Genomic DNA, 20205 nt, shown 5'->3' with positions numbered 1-20205 from the left:
GAGAACTATCCTGTAGGTCTAAGGAGCGGGGCTCCCAACAGAGTGTACTAAATGCCTATTGATATCTTATTATCTGTGTCTTTTTACAATGTGAGGTGTGTATAGGAGAATGAGGTTAATAAACCCCAATCCTGACTAGGGGTAGAGAGGGGGCCCATGAAACCCCAAAATAGTATAGATATTGCAGATAGAAACATGGGACAGTAAAGTTACAAGATTGTTTGTAACTCCAGGGCTCATCAGCAAGCTGACTCTGATGCTAAATGTGTTAATATATATATATATATATACAATGAGAGCTGAGCCTCAAGACGGTCACACTTTGAGGCCACTGTGGCTGGATGTGCTGCATGTCTTTGATCCTGGAGGCAGAGACAGGTGGATCTGGGTGAGTACGAGATCAGCCTGGTTTGCATAGTGTGTTCTGGGAGAGCCAAGGCTGCACAGTGAGATCCTGTCTCAAAAACTAAATAGATAAATAAATAAATAAACAAACAAACAAAAACGAGCCATTGGAAGATGAGTACGGAAGGCGTGGTCCCAAACAGAATTATATTACAGCCTCAGATTGGCTGAAGTTTGCGGCCTTCTTCCCAATTTCCTGACAAAACAACAACAAAATACTTGAAACTGCAAAGCACAGGATAGTAAGGCCAGTAGGCAGAGAGTCCGGGCAAGCATGAAGGCATTGGACTATCTCAGCAGACGATGTGTGTTGTGCATGGCAGGCATGCTCCAGATAGTTTTATGACATAAGCTAGAGCTACCTGAAGGGAAGGAACCTCAGGTAGGAAAATGCTTCCACAAGATCCAGCTGTAGGCTATTTTCTTGATTTAGTGATTGATCGAGGATGGCGTAGCCCATTGGGGTGGTACCCACTCGTGGGCTGCTTGTCCTGAGTTCTATCAGAAAAGCAGACAACATCCCCCACAGCCTCTTCATGAGTTCCTGCCTCCAGGTTCCTGTTCTGTTTGAGTTCCTGTCCGGCCTCCCTTCTGTAATGGATGACAATGTGGAAAGGTAAGCCCAATAAATCCATTCCTCTTAGCTTGCTTTTTGGTCACAGTGTTTTGTCACAGTAATAGTGACCCCAACAAAGACTGCCAGGGTTCGAATACCCAGCATCCATATAAAGATGGGGGCACAGATGGCACCTGTAATCGTATCACTCTGGAAACAGAGGAGCCCAATCGAGCTGGTAGCCAGGCTAGCTGGGGTCATTAGGCAACAGGTTCAGAGAAGGAGGGGGGGGGGCTAAGAAAATTAAAAAAAAATATAGAGATTATCAAGGAAGACTCCCAATAAGAATTCTGAACCTTCACATACATATATGCACATATAAACAAGCATACACACACAGGAACATGCAAGCACATACGCTTGCATACACGTGTGTACCACACAAATAGGAGCCTGTAAACATATATGTGAAAAACCAATTATGATATTTCTGAAAAGATTTTTCAGTGTGGGCACAGACATTTGATTGCAACCTGTAGGAGCTGGGGCAAGGCTTTATCTAGTGATATGGTATGTGCATATCATTTAAAGTCGTGAGACTTGATTCTAGAGAGAATGAGAAAGTAACGCTATAGTGTGCTTTAACTCGTTAACTGCCATTAAAAGGAATCAGCAAAAATCCAAATATTGCTAAAATGCAATAGTTGACGAAGGCTATTTAACCAAAAGAGAGAATTCAGCAAGTCACACACAGATGGATCTAAAGGACATGTTAAGGAAACAAAAAGAAGCAAACAGAACCAGGCACGAAAAGACAAACACTGAATGCTTACATGAAGAATCTGAGATAGTCAAATTCCTATCAGATCAGGATCAAAGGTCGGGATGGTAGTTACCTTTCAAGTAAGAGCATTTACTACTCATGGAGAAGACCCTAGTGTGTTTCCCATTACTACAGTCAAACAGCCCATGACAACCTGTAGCTCCAGCTCCCAGGCATCTGATGGCCTCTTCTGGCCTCCACAGGCACCACAGGCACGCATGCATATCCCCACACCACACACAGGGACTCACAGGTACACAGAACTAAAACACAGTCTTTGTGTCTCGATGTCTGAGCGACGGTGACTGGCAACGATGTGAGTAGGAAGAGCAAGGGTACGGGCTGCATTTGAAAGCATTTTACTTGATGTTTTTATTTCATCTTTCCAATAAATTTCAGTTGCACCGAGGGTAACTTATTAGTTGCAATAACTTATCAGTGTGGTGATATGAAGGAATGTAATATGTCTACCTATATGGCATTTGTTTGACAATGAATATGATGATTGTGTGATACCTATTGTGGACCAAGGTTTTCCCACATCCTTTTTTGGAATTTATCATCAGCCTATCTTTAGGACAGATGACATCATCATCATCATCATCATCATCATCATTATCATCAACCAAATGCAACCAAGACTAGAGAGAGGTTTAAAACGTGCCTAATTTCACATAGCTTCAAGTTTTTCCTTGCAAAATACTAAGTGCTCTGGAGAGGTTGTCCGATTAGACTTGTAAGAATGTGGCATTAACCCTGGTTTGGAGTAGTGCTCTTTCCCAGGCTCACATTCCTGTCCATCCTACCCCCCTGGGGTGGTCCTCTACTCTTCATGCTGGGGTGTTTCTGGAGTTGCTTATACCCATCACCCGGTCCATTTCTCTCTGAGCTGTGGAGGTCTGACTTTGCGAGACAGGGACAGAGTTCAACTTTTCTGTCCTGAAGGCAAGGTCAAAGCTATTGACTCCTCTCCAGTTTGGGATGAAGAGTTTCAATTTAGGGGGATGATACACCAGAAGTTGACCCAAGGCCACACAGTCTAATTGCTAGCTGAGGACTCAGGAAGCAAATCATTTGGACAGAGCCAACCAGTTTTCTATCGTGGCTCTTTCCCCCTCTTTCTTACTAAAAAAGAACAGAAGTTTCAGCTTCGCCAACGACACGAGATCGGGGGCAAACATCCAATGATGAGACCCCCACAAACACTGCTCAAATTTGTTCTGGCAAAGCCACTTACGACTACACTCTGCGGTGAGGCGGAAAGGGGTGTTGATGCTTTTGTTGAAAGCTGTTTTAGGAGAGACATGCCTTTCAAATTCATCACATGGTCATGAAGAAAATTATGTGAGGTTTGCTCATTTTTCCTTCAAAGCATCTCTGAAACAAAACTTACCACTGGGTCTAAAGGTTAAGAAAATAAAAAAAGGCCCTCCCCTCCAAATCACTGCTTGTCACTGTACAGTTGAACCCTGAAGGATGTTAGATTTCCCTACATGGTATACCACCTTCAATTAGTCCCATGAGAATAGGCAGGATATGGTAACCTAAATTATAAGGTATCTAGCAGACAGGGAAGTCAGGCTATTCCTTCTTTACCACTGGACCCCACGTGTAGACCAGTTTCCAAGAGCATATGGCAGGGATCACAAGGATTCTTAAGATTGGCTCCAAATGGGGTCAGAAAAGGGCAGGCTTTTACCACCAACAGATTTGTCTTCTTATGGTAAGATCATAAACTCCAGGCAATTGCAAAGCGTAGTGCAGAATTGAGGTTCAGATAGATATTTTATTTATCTGTTATGTATATGATTTCTTAAAAAAAAATCCCCTTCAAGTCAGTCTTCCTTGTCAGTTTAACTGGACTTTAGAATCACCTAGGCGATACAATTCTGGATGTGTCTATGAGGGTGTTTCCAGAGCTGTTGAGAGGAGGAATGAAGAGAAAATCCAGTCTGAATGGAAAAGGTTTTGTCCCATGGTCTTGGTTCCTTACTGGGTGCAGAAGGGAAGAGAAGAAAAATCTGAACATCAGCATTTACCCCTTTCTTCCCTCTGATAGCAGGCACAGGGAGGCAGCTCCCATTTGCCCACCGTAATGGACTGTGCTCTCATGTTGTTACAGGACTTAGCATCAGAGAGAGAGAGAGAGAGAGAGAGAGGAGAGGGGGGGGAAAGAAGAAGAAGAAGAAGAAGAAGAAGAAGAAGAAGAAGAGGAGGAGGAGAAAAGTTGCCCTTTCTATTGTCAAGATAAAAGACACTTTTGGTTGTCAGACACTTGGAAGCTGACAATGAGAGGAAAGAGTGAACGGCTCAGGCACCACCTAGAACAGCTCCATTCCTCTTCCCACTTCAGCTCACGTTAGCCAACTATGCCTCTATCTAATGGAGCAGAGATTTTGTTTTTGACTCTTGACAGAGACCCTTGGTAAATTACTCCGCAATGGATGCACGTCAGACTTTGAATTTCTTTTAGTTTGTATCCCTCCTTAGTTTCTTTATGAGCCATCTTGACAGTTTTGATGACCAGCTTTGCCTTTCAGAGTTCTGAGCCATTTGGATTCCTGTTACCATAAGAAATTCTAATTTCTTGGTGCAGCATTTTTCCAGTCCTCTGATGTTCAAAGGGAGGGTCCCAGCATCTCCTTATAACATCTGCACGTCTGCCCAGGTGGCTACAAGCTCGTCAATAATATATCACTTATAATGCTGTTATTAGGGCTAGGTCCCGTCTGGGGTGCCGTGCGTTACCAGGGAAGCTGAGGTCCTGTCTCAGGGTTCTTAGTCTCATTAATAAAAGGACTTAATAACAGACTCAGAAAAAAAGCTCAGGAATAATTTTATTAGATTTTCAAGGAAAAACCACCAGACAGGCATGGTGGAAATCTCTATCTTGTGGGAAAGGGAGATGTGGAAAAGGATCAAGGAAAGTCTTGGTTTTGCCAGATAGGACAGTTCAGCAAGCAGCCACATAGGAAGAAAGGAGATAGCTTCTGACAATGAGTAAATATGCCTCAGTTACAGAGAATGTAGATGTAGACTTTGGTCAATATCTGAAGAAATAGAAAAGAAGAAAAAGAAAAAAATGTCATTTTGAGTTAAGACTTGAGAAGACAAACCAGGAGGTGATGACACACGCCTTTAATGCAAGCACTTGGGAAGGAAAGGCAGCAAGTCTCTAAATTTGAAGACAAGCTCATCTATAGAGCACATTCCAGGACAACCAGAGCTATACAGAGAAACCATGTCTTGAAAACCCTAAAATAAGCAAGCAAGAACACACAAACAAAAAACAACAAGGCTTGGGAAGACAGACAGAGTTTCAAGGCAGGTCCATAATTCCAGGGTAAGATGTTGCAAAGGAAAAGTCCTTCATCTTATTAAGGGGTGATTCTTCCTCCCATCTTTAGCACGCCTTTCGGCAATTGCTTCTCTGAGAAATGGTTCCTTGGCTAGGTGATTGACAGACCCAAATGGATTAATTTTTGTGTTTCTAGGAGCTTGGAATCGTATGTCTCCACCTAAGCCTGGAAATAGATTCCATTATTTTAACCAGTAGGGAATAGCTTTGGTTTAATGGACATCAACAGAACCTTATTAAGTCTACAGTAACATTTCCATTGTAGAGGAGGTAACTCCAGAATCATTTACCAAATCGGTTGAAATTGGAATAAATGTATCCCATCTCCACAGAGAAAATCTTAAGATCTAATTCTAAGGCTCTTCACCAGGAGGCATTGGCGTCTGTACTGGATTTCAGTTACACCTTCACATGTAACCTCCAGGAGGGGATATTCATTTAGGAAGAGCAGAAGTCAGAGCATTTTGAGTCTCGAGCAACGGTACTCCTGAAGCCATTCCTTTTGGTTTCCTGTCCTTAAGCTGTCCAGTAGGTTCCTATCCAACACCATCAACACCATTCTATTTTGGTGACAGGCTCCACCAAGTTGATGGCTTTTTGAAGCACATTCGGTGTTTACCATGTCCAAAGAAACTCCATTTCCCCAAATCCCAAAAGGCAGAAGGGATATATATGGTGCCTATCAACATACCAAAGCACATGTGTGCCTCCAGGCTCCCTCAGTGCCACAAGCACCTGTTACACATTCCTTCAAAGTCCATATGAGCTAGCATCCTAGCTCTTCTCACCTCCTCCCCTACCTTAAGCTCCCTCCATCTCATGGGCTTCCCTCCCGACAGCTGCTCATCCTTCTTATAACCCTGCTATTTCTCAATATGCTCTCCCTGTCTCCTCCCTTCCCCTAGTCTGCTCTTGCTTCTCTTCTGAGTAGGTCCAGACTGCCAGCCATGTACATTTTACTTCTTTCTCTCTCTGTTCTGAATTCATCCAGACGCCTCTGGCTGTTTTCTCTCTCTCATATCTACAATAAAAATCTCCCCTAACCATACCACAGAGTGGTATGGTTTATACAGTTTATACAGTGTTCTGATGAACTATTTGGGTGGCTGCCATAAAAATAAAGAAATGTTTGCCCTTTTTTATGGATTTGTTGAGTCATTTCAGATGGAGGAACAAGGGAGTTAAAGAGACCTTGATTGTCATTTGGGTAACCAAGGAAAATGTTACCTGTTTGTTACTTTGGTACTTCCCAAGTAGAATTCTGGCTAGCTAGCCTCTTCTAAACTTATATGATGAGTTTGAAAATAGCATGGTGTAAAATTTAATCTGTTTCTATGGATCCCGAAAAAAAAAATAAAACCTCAGTAACAAGCATGCTGCCACTTCATGCTTACTTTTGTGTTTTGAATCTTCTGTATAATAAAAATTAAAATTATTGACATGCCTAATTTGAAATGTGTGGGGTGGAGTGTCAGGAAATACATATTGCTATAGCAGAATACCTGAGCTCTGGCCCCAGGCCCCCTCTCTGTGACCTGCAACTGTAGCTCCAGGGGATCTGATGCCTTCTGGTTTCCTTGGGTATCTCACTCCTTCACTCCCCTTGCATACTCTTGAACACATCCACACATGCATGATTACACACACACACACACACACACACACACACACACACACACACGCTCCAGTCCCATGAAGATGTAAAACCTACCATTTGAGCAATCTTGCTATTTAAGATGATCTTGGGAATAACTTTAGAACTAGAGGTCTGGATTTTCATGGTGGAAATGGGTTATATCTATCTTCCAGTTTCAACCTCCTAAATGATGTTAGAGTTACCTCTTCAGAAGGAAGGATGGTACCATGGTTCTGAAGGACATCGGGTCTCTATTGAAGCCTAGCAAGACAAAACTATTGTTCCTGTCCAAAACAATTAAATCCGCCTCTGGCCCTGAGTTGAGATATGGCATACCATTGTCATTGTCTCCTCCCTTAAAAGCTAATTTTGGGATAGACTCAGTAATTAATGATACTTGCCTCCAAGCCTGAAGACATGAGTATGGTCCTGTGTGATAAAAACTTAGGATAGACTCAAAAGGGTTGCCCTCTGCCCTCCACATGCATCCAGTGGCATATACACCCAGTCACCATCTATACCATGTGAAATCAATAAATAAGTAAATTAATAGATGTGATTGTAAACAGTTAATTTATCTGGGAGTATTAATCCCTTGGCTAATCACCCACACCATGGACCCTGTCTCAGGAAGGCTAATTCACCGGAGGCCACACTGAAAAGATGAGAAGAATAATGATCATTGCAATGATACAATGTACTCTTTCAGTTCCAGAGATAGTTAGTAGCCAAACGCCAGGCTTCCTTGTTCTTTCGCAGAAGGAACTCCCAGCCCTCTCCACTTTGCCTGCTTATCCAAGATGGGGTTAGCTGCTGAACCTCTATCGCTGAACATGCAAGCCTAACTCAAAAGCATGGCTTCTCTCTATCTTCTCCAACTCTCTTTTCTGGGCAGCTGCCAAGATTTTCAGCTTAACTTCCCCCACTGATTTTCTTTTGAACTCTTAACAAGTTTTTTCTCAAACTTCCTTCTGAATCTTTTCTTAAATTTTCTTATTAATGTGACTAAGAACCCAGAGAACCACAATTTCCTTGGTAACATATGGCAACCCAGATAGGATTTCCTAAACTTTCTGATAATTCTAATTCTGGTAGTTTCTAATTGTTGCCAGCTCTTTTATATGTATTTATGCCTCTTCTATTATATAAATCTTCTGGTAAATTTCTGAAGCAGTGTATAAAGACAGGAGGTAGAAAGAGATTGGAGTCTGACCTCAACAGATAAAACTGTTCATTTTAAACAAGAAAGGACAGCACTCTTGATGTTGGATTCCATTCTGTATGCTGTGAATACCACTGGTGAATAAAGAAACTGCTTTGACCTATGATAAGGCAGAACTTAGGTAGGTGGGGAGCACTAAATTGAATGCTGGGAGAAAGAAGGGCAGAGTCAGAGAGAAGTCATGTAGCCCTGCCAGATACAGATGCTGGAACTTTACCCAGTAAACCACAGCTTTGTGAAGATACACAGATTACTAGAAATAGGTTAAATTAATATGTAAGATTTAGCCAATAAGAAGCTAGAGCAAGTGGGCCAAGCAGTGTTTTAATTAATACAGTTTCTGTGTGGTTATTTTGGGAGTCTAGGCAGCCAGGAACCAACAAACAGCCTCCTCTCCTTACAACAAATTAGTGCCAACATGGTTGACTAAAATCTACTTAGAACCCAAGAAAGTTTTAAAAGGAATCCTAGACACAAAATAATAGAGTTAAGCATGGTTTGGTAGCAGCATTTTCTTGGGTGGGCTCTGTTTGCTAGAAGCAAGCAGAGACATGGTTCCTGTAAGAGAGGTTTTCCTGATTCAATGGTAGCAGAAAAAAAAGCTGCCATTTTGAAATGTTGGCTTTCTGGGCTGTGCTGCCAGCATGAACTCTGACTTTTTCTGGAGGTCCAGCTATGGAGCATTTAAATGGGGTTTGTGAACAGAGTGTTACAACTTGCTTAATGGCAAAGTAGACTAGCTGTTTGCCTAAAAATGGGGCTATGAGCACAGCTCTCAGAGGCAGTGAACAGCTCTGCCGTGCTGGACTGGGTGGGGCAAGCAGGCAGTGCCGTATTTTCCCTAGCAATGGTGCTGCTTAAGTTCAGAAGAAGGGCTTAGCATTTTAAGAAGCACTTCTGGTCAGAAAATAATTACAGATATGCAATAAATACAAATCCAGATAAAAAATACCTCTAAATGGGTCACATTGTTGGATAAATGTATGTAGGCTTAGGAGAGAGAAGAAAAAACTATAGACAGTTATAAAAATAAGTAAATGGTTTAAGGTAAAGTCTTTAAAGAGACAGAGTACAGACAGTCATAAATTAAAATGAGTAAAGAAAAACAAGCCATGTAAAGATGGAAAATTCATAGAGAGTCTGGATTATGTCTATTATTGTGTTTTATTCAAATTTTTGACTGCAGAGAGACATTTGATTCTGAGATTGCTAAGCTAAACCAACGTATATACTTTAAAGATATCTTGATTTCAAAATATGGATCTAAGGATATGTTACTTTGGAAAAGAGGTTCTTCTTTTGTTTCCACAGAGGATGAGAACCTGTGATTGCTTCCAGACTAATATAGTTTGATGGACCAAGACCACCTGAAAGGTTGCTGTGAATACCCCCCTCCCCCCAATTACTTTGCCTAACAAAAATCAGGAAGCAGTTTGGAGAGAGCTACACCCAAATTCCTTAAATAATTGTTTATAAGTGTTTGTTTACATTTAAAGGGGGATATGATATAGAGATCAATACTTTGCATTGGTATGGATCTTAGCTTATTGATACAAATTTAAGGACAATTTTGTTATATGTTTATTTCTGCTCTTGATTAAGGTATTGTGTTTGTACAGCTCATTTAAAAATGTAATGTATAATTAAGAAATGTGTTAATAGATAATCATCTATAATAGTCAAACCTGTTAGTTAGATTTTCTAGATGTACAGGGATGTATTTCAGATGGATAGGTATTCTTCAAACCTTTCAAAGACTACAGAATATTGTATTTAAATGTTAAAAACTTAGGACTTTTCATGACAATGAGACACATCTGCTCCTGGAAGCACTAATTTAAGAGGATGATGGCCATCAAAGAGGCTCCTCATGGAGTTTGTTAGCCAACTGGGCAAGAAACTGCTCTTGTCTGGTCTACTTCATGGTATGCTGCAAAAATTGGACTTGCAGGACCCACAGAGAAATGACTGCTGAACTTGCCTAAAGAAGACGTGGTCCTTCAGGGTTCCTGCTACACATAAGAGTCTGCCAGACATTCTGCAGGACACAGAAAAAAGTGGCTGAAAACTGCCAATATAGGCAGAACTGTCTTTGAAATTTCCAGCTTCATGGAAAAATTTGCTGCATACTGTGGGCCTGTAGGTTGAAGATGGATGCCCCAATGTTACAGAAGAACTTTGGGTGATTGTCCAGGCAGTGAGATGTCTCTGTCAATTCTAGAGTTTTGGAAGTTGCTTACCATGCACTTCCTGCTTACTTAGGTAATATTATATCCTTCTGGAGTCTTTTATGGAGCTGAAGAATTTACAGTTTAGTTATCAAATAGTTTATAGTTATAGTCTATTGCCTTCTAGATTGCAAAGAGCAGGAGGACACTCTGAGGTTCCTCAGATTAAAATTCTGGGTGCTGTGAAGCTTTCCCAAGCCTGTGTTCACGTGTTCCCAAGTTGTATGATGATAAGCCACCCTACGCTCGGAGAGTTCCACATGACCTAACAATGTGAACTCCAGACCATGCCTTAGAATAAATAATTAGAAAATATTGGACACTGGTTCTCTAAGAAGTACGTTTGGCAACAGGGGTGAGGGTATTCTTAAGAGGCAGTTGTGCCTGTTTCCTTGGCTATCAGTAATTGGAATTTTTCCAGAAAGCTCAAACTGGAAAAAAAAAAGTGAAAGCCTGGTGCCAGGCAGAGAAGTAACTTGTTTCCAAGAAAAGAGGTTTCACACATCAGGCCACCTTCAGGAGACAGCTGACAGGTCAATTATGGGCAAAGACTACCAGGATGGGACTGCTTAGTGATGAACCCCTCTTGGCCTCTGCTAAAACCCAACATCATGTCAGGACCGAGAAGATGGACGTGGTGGTGGGGGATCACTGGACTTCTTTGTCCCTTACCCCAACATGGCCAAGTTGATGAACTCTCCTTTTTCTGTTTTCAGTGTTGCTTATCTAATTGGCATACTGAGGACAGGTGTCTAAGCCTAGCTCATCACGGCTGCCAGGGTCCAGGAACTGGTTCTGACAATTCTGGTCACAAGCTCCTTAAATAGAGCTCACAGATTTTTAGTCAATGATTCATGATTTTCCATTAAAATGGATTGTGTCATATGCACATAGAAATATTTTTTCCTTTCTCAAATCAGCCCAGGTACCCCTATCTTTATGGTTTAATGCCTCTGGATAGAGCCTGCATGGCAGTGTAGTATGATCAGGGCACAGCCATTAGTTTTTGACTAAGGAGCATGTGGCTGCCTGTGGGTGCTATCATTTCAAGGCATCTCCCTCTATTCCCGTTTTGGTGTCAGTTTTAAAAATGCAAACGTGTTGGTTTGGTCTCATACTTTTTTTTTTGTCTATTGAAACGATCTATATCACTTTGACCTTCATCCTATCATACGAAATGATGTTGAAATGAATCCATTTTTTTCTTCCCAGAGTCAATCTTACTTTGTAAATCCATGCTTCAAATTGTTATACGTCTTCTTGAATGACTGAGTCTTTCGTTTCCCTAGGATACCTTCTCTACTTCCAGCAATGTTTGTTACATCGAAGCCTCCTTAGGGGTGATTTGTAAAATGAACCCACTTTTCTGCCTGGGCAGTTAGTGTGCTATCTCCTCTTTGACTCTGTTATTTCTATCTTCTGTCTTAAAGAATTCCCATTTGTAAATGAAGTCAGAGGGTGGCTCTGTAAGATGCACTTGATATGGCAAGAATGGTAACATGGTAAGACGCAGCGTGACACACACTAAGGCCATAAGCACAGACTGTTATACCATCCTCGCTTCTGTTATCATTAGGAAAATACGTATTAAATCTATAGGAAATTTTGGCTTTTTCGAAGTTTTTCTTCTTATCTGTCTTATTTACTGTTCTATACACTTCATGGAATGGATACAATTGGTCACTTTCAGATAAAGAACCTTTGACAAAACCCACTCTGAACTCCGTAGACAGTCCATGCCAATGGTTCTTTTGTACAGATAGACCATGATAACAAAATGGTTAACTACAGGTTTGGGCATTTCACAACTGGGTTTGCAGACACACTCATCCAACTTCTTATTTGGTTTCTTTCCTTTGCAGAAACTGTCTGTGAAGTGTATAAAGAGAGGGAGCCCTGTTTCTTTCATTTATAACTGGCCAAGAAATCCAGCGTTCATTAGCTTCTTGGTCCTTGCCTTGCCTCCGCCTCCTTTGTCTATGAAGACAGTCCGATAGGTTTTCCAGGACAGTCCTATTTCCTCCTCATGGCTTGGCATACATATTAACAGCCCTTCCTCTTCCAAAGAGAGCCTTGGTTTGGATGCTAACTGCATTTTTAGCAATTTGTCATTTCCAACTTGCAAAGGGTGTCATGTTGCAGGTGCCCACTAGGTGTCAGTAGCGTAGCCTGCGAAGAATCTTCAGAGCAAGCATTTCATTACAAAAGTCAAATCAAAGCAAATAATTAGGAGTGGTTCAAGAGCTACCTGCAGCTTTGACCGGTTCCAAACAGGTGAGACCGAAGAGGGAGGGGTGGAGGACCAGGTACACTACAGGTGACTTCTTCCTGGGATCCAGCAGGGCAGGAAGGATTCCCTTCCTTATCAAGGACTTCAGTGGTTCACCGAATGAGCGTCCTTTCCAATTTACACTCACGAGATGAAGCCGGTGTTCAGTGAGTGAGGAAACAGCTCCGAATGAAGAGAAATTTCTCTTCGTAGATTTCTCTTTAGTTCACAGTCGGATGAAGGTCGTGCAGGTAGAGCTCACTGGAAGCCTACATCTGCTGGAGAAGCTGAGCTGCTCGAACAACGGCAGATTTTAAGAAGATCTGGAAGCATGTACCTGCAGAATCATCACACTGGACTCGTTGGGGAATGATTTCTGGATTGCACATATATTGTCTCTCACTCGGGTAACGAGACTGGAAACGCCCGCCTCAGATGCACGGCACACATCAGGCCCCAGGTGTGTAGGAAGAGACCCACAGGCATGGGTCTCGCAAGGCATATGGCTTTTCGTTCTTGGAACTGGTTGCTATGGCTGATGGTCCTTGCACGTTCCGAAGCATCCTCGTATGTGAATGAATCCTCCAACTCCACTGCCCAGCAGGCACCTGATGCTCGGTTTGCTGCTTCCAGCTCAGACCCAGATGAAAGAATATCTGTGTTTGAATTGGATTATGACTATGTTCAAATTCCCTATGAGGTCACCCTCTGGATATTGCTTGCATCTCTTGCAAAGATCGGTAAGTCCTCAAATATATGTTTAAGGGGGATTACTTCTTATCCCATATGAAAATCTCTTATAGACAGCCGATGGGTCAAGCAGATATTAACCGTTGCTTGTAGTGCATTAAAATCATATTCCCTGAAATCAGGAGAAAGCCGTGGCTGTTTAATGCTTCAGGACTGCATTTGAAATTTAAATGCATATGCCTACACCATTCATTGTTTTGTTTTTGTAATTCGAGAACACAGTCATGTGACTTATCTGTCATATAAAAATCTAATGCTCCATGCTTAAAAGAATATAAAATGTAACGTGTACAGAGCTTGGGGAATGCCAGAGATTGAATAATATTTCTTTATGTAACATGATCTTCCTTCATTCCTAGCCATGTGCTGTAATTTGTCAATAGCTTTGGTTGTTTATTCTTTCCAACAGACTCATGTTTCTTGCAAAGTGACAGGAAGCAAGGAGAAAAATAACCACAGGCAACTCTTAACACCCCAGCAATGGGGTGCGAGGTATACGAGCCAATATCTGCCCGTAAAGTATGGCTTGCCTCCTAACTCAGATGGAGCTGCCAGCCGCCCTGCTTTCCTCTGTGCGTGGAAGGGAGCTCCAGTGAATGCGTTGAGCTCTAGTCAAGTGTTCTTCCTTCAGAAGCCACAGTAGTGGTTCACGTTCTACCACCAATGTGCACCGCTCTCTCCTTAAAACTGCTTACTCCAAAGTCGAAAACCCATACAGTTATGCCAGTTACTGCATACACTATTGCCTTTGCCTTCTCTATGATAAGCTGTAGATAGTTTGAGTGCACAGATTGCCTTGTTGATGTAGAATCTTTCAAACATCTCCGCATATGTACATGTATAAACATACATTGGTACGTGTACATGCATATATATGACAAATGTGAAATGTAGGTTGAGCCACGTGTAGTCTGTAGTGAATATTTACAGGCTGTCTGTTTCTGTAACTCCTTCCTTCCCGTGGGCTAGGGGCTTGGGTGTACTTGGGTACCTCTTTCAAGCCTATGCCTCTTAAGCTATGAAAATTTAAAATGGAACAGAAAGGGCCGGTAGGGAGAAATCTCCTGCAGTTTGCTGAATGGTGAGCTTACGCCAAGCGCCCATCTTTGAAGGGGTGCGTGAGCAAAACTGGCGCTCTAGGTGAAGACTGTGCTCAAGCCAGACCCGGGTCTGGCACCTTTCATTTGGTGGATGGATCATGGGAACTTTCAAAGTTGTCTCCCATGATACTTTCGTGCCATTTGTAAACAATGGGGAGTATTATTTGTCTCCCCTTGTCCCTCTCCCACAGCTTCTCTCCCTCTGCTTGGCAACAGCTGGCAACAGCTGGCAACAGCTTGGCAATGGCTGGAGCTCTAAGGGTCCTTAGAACACAGAGCTGTTGCTGAGTAGCTGGCTCCTTTATCTAACGCTAGACATCCAGAAGCAGAGGGTGGCCCAATTTGTTGGTGTTTGTACATTTGCATGAGGGGTTGTTATTTGGGCATGTTGCATGTGCTCCGAATTTATTATCAAGAAGTACGAAGAGACTGTGGGAGACACTGTTGTTCAGGGGACTCTCAGTTAAATGTTACTGACTTTCCTGATGGTGGAATTCAGTAGGATTTCAGAAAGGAAAGTTACTGTAGGTTTTCAGTTGAAACATACTTACTCAAGAATGAGTTTATAATTGCTAGTCTTCAGGAATCTAGAAAAGTCTATACGCGGTAAGCACTGGGAACTGAAAAGAGGCATTATTTATTAAATATACACTGTGTGCCAAATGCTGGGCCTGACATTCTGTGTACTATGATGACTTGTTTATGAGAGATAAATAGTAATAGCAGTAAAGATGATAGTAATGATGATGGTTTCTAGTCTTTAACATCTAAGGAATGCCTATGAATATTCAGATTATAGGTTATGAATAATAACATAATTTTCAGCCTTATTCTCACCATCGTGTATTATGTCTGATTCATTCAGGCACATTTGTAGAGTACCCAGGCAATACCTGGAAATGAATGGGTTGGACCTTAAGGGGTTAACCGAGAACTCACTGGTCAGCACTGTGAGAGGAAAATAGCTAAATACTCCCTATTCCTTTTAAATAGCCAGCTATAAAACTATAAACACGAATTATAGAACAAAGATAATTCAGGTCACTTCTGACTGTGAGTTATCTCTTAGTTCCATCACAGTTCTTAGAATACTGTGGAACCGGTTCCGGGACCAATAGGAAGAACAGCATTGAAAGTTGTCTTCCATTTCCCAGGACCCGAGTGTTTCTTCCCACTTCCGTTCAAGCACTGGGGTTATAAAGATGGAAAGTGACTGACTTTGTGAAATCTGCTCTCCTTCCCCAAGGGGGACACATGATTTAAAGTGTAAAATGCTTTAAGCACTTCCTATTGCAATGTGACAAGCCTGTGGCCTGTATCTGCCACAACTCTGCAGACTCATTCTGCCTTAAGGCAGGTAGATGCACTTGGAGGACCAGGAGCCAGAATGGTAAAACGTAGGTCCCGAGAAAACACACAGGCTCTTCCAGTTCTACGGCATAAATTAAAAGTTAAGTTTGATTAAAATAAACACGAATTGAGAGACAAAAATAAGGAGGGTGAAGAAGAAAATAAGAAGGCTAAAAATGTGATTAGCAAACTGAGAACCCAGGCTTTAGAAGGCCCTCAACTGGTCTGGACACCAGCAAAGCCTAACTGACAGTATGAGTCACATCCTTTGGTGATAACTTTGCTCAATTGTATCAACCTGTATACATACACACACACACACACACACACACACATACACACACACACACACACATATATGTACACACATGTACGCAGACACACCCCATACTCTCATATGCATATATATCTTGGAGCAGTTCAAAGTAGTTCTGAGGAAGACCCACATCTTCTTTTTATAAAGCTAAATATAAAACTCTCCAAGGAGACATTCACTGGTTCTCCAAAGCCTCTGGAAAAAAATCTACCTTAGGTAATTTAGAAGCCAAGCTCCCTGTTAGACGGCACAAAACCATCTTCCAGTTTTCCTTAATAATCTTACTAATTGATACCTTGTTGAAGCCAGGTGGCATCTCTCAATGAGGGAGCAAAGTGTCTGTTAGGACACTTTTCTTTTCCTTTTTCTACCTCTCTCTCTCTCTCTCTCTCTCTCTCTCTCTCTCTCTCTCGTCTTGAAGCTCCCTCCCCTCACTTAAAATGCTTCTCATTCTATTACACAACTGTGCCTATCTCAGCCATTTCCCAAGGCACCCAGTTCCTTCCATATGAAAGCATCTCTGATGAACATTTAGCCCATTCATTCATTTATTCATTCATTTAAATACTTTGAGACCCAGCTGTTACACAGCTTAGCTGCTGATATTTGTTAAGCACTGTAATGATGTAAACTGGTAAGCAATATAATGATGTAAACCATTTCCTGAAGTTTGGGAGAATTTGCACTCAAGTACAGATAAGTCATGCACAAAAGTGGGAGATAAGCATCACTGTTACTCAACAAGCATCGGAGAGATAAATTGTTTTGATAAAACATTAATTTTTGAGGAAGACATATTAATTCCTTTCGTGGGGAGTTGGAAAGAGTTAGCCTCGAATTCTGAGCAGGACCCAGAGACAAAGGAAAAGGACAATTTAAGCAGGGAAAACAGCAACAAGACAGGAAAGGAGCCTGCTGGCAAAGGATTTTGATTGGCTGTATTGAAGGATGGAGGCGCTTGAGGCAGGGGGTGTGGCTTGAGGACCCCATGATGATCTTCTGATTGCTGATGTCTTTGCATTTATTGAATATTTTATGTACATATTACTAAAGTCTCATTGGTCATATTATTTCTATCTTCTTATTTATTTGTGTCTTACCATTAAAAATTTGCCAACTGTGGGAGATGCCATATAATTTACATCTTTGACTTTCTACCTCAATAAAGTCAGTAGTATGTTTTTCTTTACAGAAGAGTGCTTAAATACCGCTAGTTTACAATCCATACAGTGCTCTGAGTGCTCTCCACATCTTAGGTGGAACTGAGACAGTAAGATGAACAGAGTCAGAGACTATAGCTTCTTCAACCTTCTTCCCACCTCACACACACTTGTACACTGGAATTCAGGGTCACGAAAAGCTTAGTAGCAACAATAACAGAAAAGGTTCCTGAAGAACTGGCCAGCAATCAATCCAGAAATCAAGTGTGTAATGAGATCAGGGTGTTTTTGTGCGTGCTTGATCATGTTGCGTCACGAGGTCTCCACGCAGCCTTGGTTGTGAGCATGCAGGGTGTGCACAACTGCTCACACAGGGGCCACTGCCTCGAACGCTCGGTTCTTACTTGAGGCTGCTGTGCACTGTGGACCACAGTGTTGCGCCTTAGTTCCACATGACAGTTTCTGAACGGGTAGAAACGCCATGGTGTAGTATAGAAAAAAACAAAACAAAACAAAACACTTCTGATACTTTTTGACCATCATCCCTAAACACGTTAAATTCCTCCGGCTTCGAATTATGTTGTGTTTAGATGCTTGGCTTTAAAATTGCTATTTGAGTTACTAACAGGAATTCTATATATAAAATAAAATTTAAATGCATTTTGGCTTCGGATTAGAGCAAAATTTACCATCATTTCTGAAATATCTTTATGCCTTTTAGTGTATATTTATACAAAGTGACATCAGAATTGATAATTATAATATTTCCATTTTAGCTAATTTTTTTTTTAGTATTTCCTACATGCATGTATAGCATTTAGATCATATTCACCCCCACTCACCTCTCCCAACTCTTCCTGGATAACCCTAAGTCTGCTTCCCAGATTCATACACCCCTGATTCCTTCTCTTCTAGCAGCCATTTACTCTCGATAGCTCCTCTGCTAGGCACGGGTCTAACGTGTCCCTTCCCCACCCACCCATTCTAGAATGTTGGCTGCCTTGATATTGGGCATGTCTTGGGCCAGAAAGCACAGTTCCTGTGACGTCACAGGCACAATGGTGTTGTCAGTAAATGTTTTACCTGTCTTATAGCACATCCTTTGACATGAGAAGATTCATAGATTTTAGAGGGACGTTTAAGATCCAAACTATAGAAAAGCTATGCTGCAACCAATAGCCTGAGAAATATAAGGACCTAAATAAAGGCTCTGGAGGTAGAAATGGAGAGGAAGGGATGGACTTTAGGGACAGATAAGGAGAAGAGTGATGGAGGAAATCTGGGTTGATTACATAATTGATAAAACCGACAAGGGTCATTCATAAGAATGTGACCCTATTTTCTTCTTCCATGGGTCCAGTTGGCAACATTATTAAGTTAAGAGGGAAGACAAAATTCAGAAGTTTTATTTCTGTGCTGTGGAGTAAGCATGGAATAAGAAGAGATCTCGGAACTGGTCAGATTCCAAGTGAGCTATGCACTGGGTGACGCATGCGTGTACGCTTTTCACACCCACTTCTCCCCTTCCCCCTCGTGAGTCTTTTGGTACCCTTATAAGAAGCAGGAGGCAGGGAAGCAGCGGGACCACAGGCCGTTCCTGGTGGCAGTGACGTTAATCTAGGTGACACTCCCAAGTTCCTGCAGCAGATGCGATACCCACCTCAGAGCCGCCAGCCGCTTATGCACCACCCCACCCTACTGTCTCTCCATGTAGCCTGGTTCATTGGCAAAGATTAATGTCCGGTCTTCTGTGTGCCCAGGTTTCCACCTTTACCATAAGCTGCCCCACCTCATGCCAGAGAGCTGCCTCCTCATCATCGTGGGCGCGCTGGTGGGTGGCATCATCTTTGGCACCCACCACAAATCGCCTCCAGTCATGGATTCAAGCATTTACTTCCTGTATCTCCTTCCGCCCATCGTGTTGGAGAGCGGCTACTTCATGCCCACGCGGCCTTTCTTTGAGAACATTGGCTCCATCCTGTGGTGGGCAGGCCTGGGGGCCCTGATCAATGCCTTTGGCATTGGTCTCTCCCTCTACTTCGTCTGCCAGATCAAAGCCTTCGGCCTTGGCGACATCAACCTGCTGCAGAACCTGCTGTTCGGTAGCCTGATCTCGGCGGTGGACCCCGTGGCCGTCCTGGCTGTGTTCGAGGAGGCTCGCGTGAACGAGCAGCTTTACATGATGATCTTCGGGGAGGCCCTGCTCAATGACGGAATCAGTGTGGTGAGTCACCCAGATCGCGTCCCGGAGGGGTGGGGCTGGGGTGGCCGCAGCGGTCAGGGCTGCCTTGCCTCTCCTTGTCATGGTTGTGACCTAAATTCTGGTAACATTTCCAACGGATCCACTTTCTGTATCTGACTTCTCATTAGTTGCTTTAAAGAGAGAAAAGAAATAGAAAATACATAATTCAATTTACCTGTCAATTCAAGGATTTTTTTTTTATTTATCGTGGAGAAACTATTATTTACAGCCAATCTTGGTATTCTTGTTGGTCTAGACAATACCTTTGTTTTTTAATACATGTCTATATGTATATTTGCGCACACACATATCATGAGACACTAGATGAAGTTAAAATAAAATTCCTCTGGTCATTGAGACATGCATACATACGCTCCTGCACAGATGCAGATGCATAGTGTCTTGGCAAACACCGAGAGATCACATTCCATATGTGTTGCTGTAGCCATCCCGGGTCCTTGCATGTCTCCTCAGCTGTTACACAGTGCTTTGTAGATGAACAAAGTTAATTAACACAATTAACAAAGTTAATTAACACAATACGTTAACACAATTTATTTTACAGTTTCCTCTGTGGGTGATTATTCCCATGGTTTCTATTTTTTTATGTAAATAATGTTGCAATAAATAAGCTTTATTTCTTCCTGGAATTATTTTTGCATTTGGGACTATCTATAAACAATATTTTGTCAGTAATGAAATTTCCAAGTTAAGCAGTATATAGATTTAAAACTTGATACATGTGGCTATTTTAATCACTTCCTATTTACCCCATTGGCAAAAGAGAGGC

General features: G+C 42.1%; 1 protein-coding gene across 3 annotated transcripts in view; it reads left to right on the top strand.

Annotated features, from left to right (window-relative positions):
* Window positions 1-8011: 8011 nt before the first annotated feature.
* The window catches only part of Slc9a4 (solute carrier family 9 member A4), a 54617-nt gene continuing 42423 nt past the window's right edge, over window positions 8012-20205 (top strand). Inside the window, exons 1-2 of one of the 3 annotated variants that reach the window (XM_041656520.1) lie at window positions 8012-8121; window positions 18934-19397. In XM_041656520.1, the coding sequence (XP_041512454.1) occupies window positions 8103-8121; window positions 18934-19397 (483 nt within the window). In that variant the 5' untranslated portion in view covers window positions 8012-8102. Of the gene's footprint in view, window positions 8122-12472; window positions 13238-18933; window positions 19398-20205 lie in introns of those variants that run through there. The other 2 variants (XM_041656519.1, XM_041656521.1) reach the window with 2 other exon arrangements.

Source organism: Microtus oregoni, unplaced genomic scaffold (assembly GCF_018167655.1).
Source record: "Microtus oregoni isolate MIOR12 unplaced genomic scaffold, Mior012 000007F_ref0000211, whole genome shotgun sequence".
NCBI lineage: Eukaryota > Metazoa > Chordata > Mammalia > Rodentia > Cricetidae > Microtus > Microtus oregoni.
Note: the sequence above shows the minus strand (reverse complement) of the source record. Positions and strands in the feature narration are given on the sequence as shown.